At 47.5% G+C, this 4,156-nt stretch overlaps 1 pseudogene and 1 gene segment (V, D, J or C); both read right to left on the bottom strand.

Moving 5' to 3' along the window:
• Positions 1–895: 895 nt before the first annotated feature.
• On the bottom strand, positions 896–1,689 carry LOC114040650. The segment is given in 2 exon segments: positions 896–1,341; positions 1,573–1,689. Coding segments are annotated over 2 exon segments (498 nt in total).
• Positions 1,690–3,221: 1,532 nt separating this feature from the next.
• LOC114040649 lies at positions 3,222–3,814 on the bottom strand (annotated as a pseudogene).
• Positions 3,815–4,156: the final 342 nt, after the last annotated feature.

The following is a 4,156-nucleotide window of genomic DNA, read 5'->3' as shown; positions in this document are numbered from 1 at the left end:
ATATCTACATCTCTGTCTATCTGTCTTTCTGTCTGTCTGTCTGTCTATCTGTCTACCAGACAATACAAAGAGTGATCGAACTTTCCTGCTCAGAGTGAAGTGTCTCAGTTGGACTGTTTTCTGTTTACTATCAGATTGGATAAAAGGGTTCTTTTGATATGTGATCTCTGTGGTCTTTGTGTAACTGGCATTTGGTGGGAAGGGAAACAAGTCTGGGATATTCATATAGCTTGGGGCAATCCTTCCCTAGTAAGGGCTAGCTCAGCTTGGACTTTAAAATATTTGTTCTTTTAGACTAACATTATTAAGATAGAGAAGAAAGTTATAATTCTAACCAGGCACCATCTCTATGAGGAGAGCAGAATGGCCAGCTTCCTGGCACCAATCTCTTGTTCCCCACCTTTGTAAGAATTGAAATCTTCCTTAGAAACGGTTGGGCAGAGGACACTCTAGTGAGATCTTTTCAGGGAGCACTGACATGAATAGATAAAAATTAGATCAAAAGCAGATTTAAAAACATGATCAGAGAAAATGGGCGTAGGATGTGAAATTTAAGCTTGGTCCATTGACAGATTTTCTTAGGCCTCAGGCTGGTCTTCTTGAGCTCCTGGGTCCATGAGTCATTGCTTTCTATGGAATATTGATCCCGGAAGAAAGGACAGGAAGAATCTTTGGCTACATATCTCTGATTTCTTCTTTGTTTCTCCCTCAGTGAGAAGTCAGATGAAATATGAATGGGAGAGTACCTCAGGCCCAGGGTGGGTTGACCCAATCTGAGAGGGGTTGGGTCTTTCCTTGACTATACTGCTCATGGCTGAAGAGAAGCAGGAGCTCTCAGGGCACAGAGCTGCCAGACTGTGGCCTTTCTCCTGAACCCTGGGCCCCTTTTCTCATGTCAGCCCCAGAGCCCCTGCCCCTGAGCAGGCAGCCCAGCAGCTGCTGGAGGAGAGGAAGGAGAGGAGACAGCTGAGCCCCCCTGACCAGCCAGCACAGGCCTGGGGAGGTTTTTGTTAGGGGATGCAGCACTGTGAGGTTGAGAAGTTCCTTGAACACAGTAATAAACTGCCCCATCCTCAGGCTCCACACTGCTGATTGTGAAGGTGAAATCCTTCTCAGCACCACTGCCACTGAACCGGGCAGGGACTCCTGAGTGCAGGTTGGAAACCCGGTAAATGAGTCTCCGAGGAGATTGTCCAGGTTTCTGTTGGAACCAGTGTAGATAAGTGTATCCATTACTGTGTTTGACACTCTGACTGGCCTTGCAGCTAATGGTGACTCTCTCTCCTGGGGTCACAGACACTGAGGCTGGAGCCTGGGTCAGCACAATTTCCCCCCTGGAACCTAAAAACAGGAATTAATGATCAACCAACATGAAATGCACAGAACAATCTCCTTCCACTTTGATATTTAGCCCACAGCAGCCTGGCTCTGCAAACCCCACTGACGTCCTAGAAATCCCCATTCCCCCTTGGACTGTGCTGGCTCATGGCCCCAGAGATTTTAAGCTCCTTTGAATTCTCTCATCTTGTGAAAAATTGCAAATCTGCGTGTTGTGTTGTCCCATGTTCTCACCTGGGACCAAAAGCATGAGGAGCCCGCAGAGAAGCTGGGACAGTGACCCCATTTTGCAATGTCTCCTCCCCTGTGGCTGCTCTGCCCCCAGCCCTAGTTTATCTCCCTGGGGCTGCAGGCACTCCCCTTGGGGATCTCTTTATGCAAAGCATCTAGGGGTGTGGGGCTTCTAGGAGCAGAAGTGACTGACTCCTTCTCATGGGAAGGCCCTGAGACCTTGATACCCTGAAGATGCCCCTCCTCCTAGGACTCTTGTGTGATGTGTCCTCCTCTATTCCCACCTGTCAGGTTTTTATTTTAAATTTAAGTCAGTTTTGTGGTTTCATGGGCCTGCTAGTTGATGTAGTAGACAGAGTGCTGAGTCTGGGGCTAGAAACACTCACCTTTCTGACATCAAATATCTGCCTTGATCATTAACTAACTGTGAGAGCCTAGGCAAGTCACTTACTCCTGTTTGTCTAAGTTTCCTCATCTGTAAAACGAGCTGAAGAAGAAAATGCAAACCACTCCAGTATCTTTGCCAAGAAAACCCCAAATGGCATTACAAACTGTAAGAAATGACTGAACAACAATTAAAATGTTTCCAAAAGGCCAGAAGGATGGCATGAGAAGCAACATTGTCTAGTGAAAAGAGGTCAGGACCTAATGGCAGGAAATATCTGAAAGCTACTGACATCCTGCATTTTACTCCAACCCATGATTTGATATCTCACTAATTAGTGATCCTTTTGAGCACTTAGCATGGTGCCTCCTAAAATGGAAGTGCTGCCATCCTTTTATTCCTTGGTATGATTTAGGGGAACCAGCTTTCTTTCCCATTCCCACTTCCCTGAAGGAATCACCTATCCTTAAGGAATGGCATTTGGGGAAGTTTGGGGAGGGCAGGAGGGAAAAGTAAGTGAGAGCCAGAAGAGTCTGGATGAGGGAAGGCAGGACTGAGTGGACACTGGTCTGAAGGTTTTTGGGCAGCCAAGGGGAAGGGAAGCTGGGTAATGGGAGTCTGGACCCAAAAAATGAGCTCAGAGGAAAGGAAGGTAATTTCTGCCCTTTATTCTCTTATTCTTTATTTCTGGATCAAAAATGCAGGCTGGTCAAATCCATTGCTGATTGACTAAGGCTCTGGGATGATGAACTGGTGACCCTAAGAGATGACAGGGACAAGGACAGAGAGTCTCCTGAGAACCATATTCCCAGGAGAAGGAGGAAAGACTGAATGCGGCCCCCAGAGCATTGCTATGGATGCTGTCCTGGTGCTGTTTGTCAGGGCAGGGTACAAGAAGAGCATCTGGTGTGTCAGGACTACCCCTTCCCAGGAACCCTTCACATCTTTCTCCTACATGGACCCTGATGACCTTCATCTGAGCAGCCCCCATAGTAAGGGGGCAGGGAGAAAGGCAGGGGACCAGCTTCACTGGGGTACCTTGGAGGTGGTGATAAGCCTGGCTTGAGAGAAGAGAGAAAGTTCCTTCTCCTCTTCCTTCTTTCCACTCCCTAGCCCTTTCTAGGGTCTGATAGACTGGGATCTGTTAGGCCTAGCCCTCCCCAGGCTCTGTGGTGACTCTGATTCAGGGGCTCTGGAGGATGCACCTGGTCTCCTGAGCTAAAAAGCTCAACAGTCTGGAGAGTTGTTTTTTTTTTTTTTCAGGCCTTCACCACTGTGGGTTAGCGATGCCAAAATAATGCTGACAGTAATAATGTCCAACATCTTCAGCCTCCACACTGCTGATTGTGAGAGTAAAATCTGTCCCAGACCCACTGCCACTGAAGCAGGCAGGGGTCCCCGAGGGCAGAGTGGAAGCATCATAGATCAGGAGCTTGGGAGAACATCTTGGGGGCTGCTGCTACCAGGCTAACTCTCTGTTAATACCCTGACTGGCTCTGCAGCTGATGGTGACTCTCTCTCCCACAGTCACAGACAGGGAAGCTAGAGACTGGGTCAGCAAAATGGCTGCACTGGACCCTTGGGTGGAGAAAAGAAATAGACTGAAATCAAGGAGCATGTCCTGTAGTGTATGCTCTGACTGACTTGAGATGTCCTTCCCACTGACTATAGGAACAAGCCCCTCATCACCCTTTCCAGTCCTTCATCATCCTCCCCTACCCCAATCCATCTTCAATTTCCAAGTTTTGGAATCTCCTGATACAGCTCAAGTGCACACTTGTCAAGTTGTTAACACCCACAGCTCATCTTACCCTGGTCCCGGAGCACCAGGAGCCAGAGGAACCAGGATGGGGAGATCATTGTTTCTCTTGTAGACCTTCAGCCTTGAGACCTCTGAGGCCAGGGTGAGACCTGAGATATCAGACACTTGACGCTTACTGGCTGTGCAACCCTGGCCAAATCGCATAAACCCACTTGCCTCTCACACAAAAAATAATAAATAAAAATAAAGTCATCTTTCTTCACAATGCTATTGTAATTATATTTTGTCATTGTATAGATCATTCTCCTTATTTTGCTCAACTCATTCTGAATCAGTTCATACAAGTCTTCCCAAGATGATCGAAACGCATCCATTTCACCATTTCTGAGGGCACAGTAACATTCCATTCCATTCACACACCACAATCTGTTTGGCCATCC

Source organism: Vombatus ursinus, unplaced genomic scaffold, assembly GCF_900497805.2.
Source record: "Vombatus ursinus unplaced genomic scaffold, bare-nosed wombat genome assembly UNPS02013930.1, whole genome shotgun sequence".
NCBI classification, from domain to species: domain Eukaryota; kingdom Metazoa; phylum Chordata; class Mammalia; order Diprotodontia; family Vombatidae; genus Vombatus; species Vombatus ursinus.
This window is presented reverse-complemented; position numbering and strand designations above follow the sequence as displayed.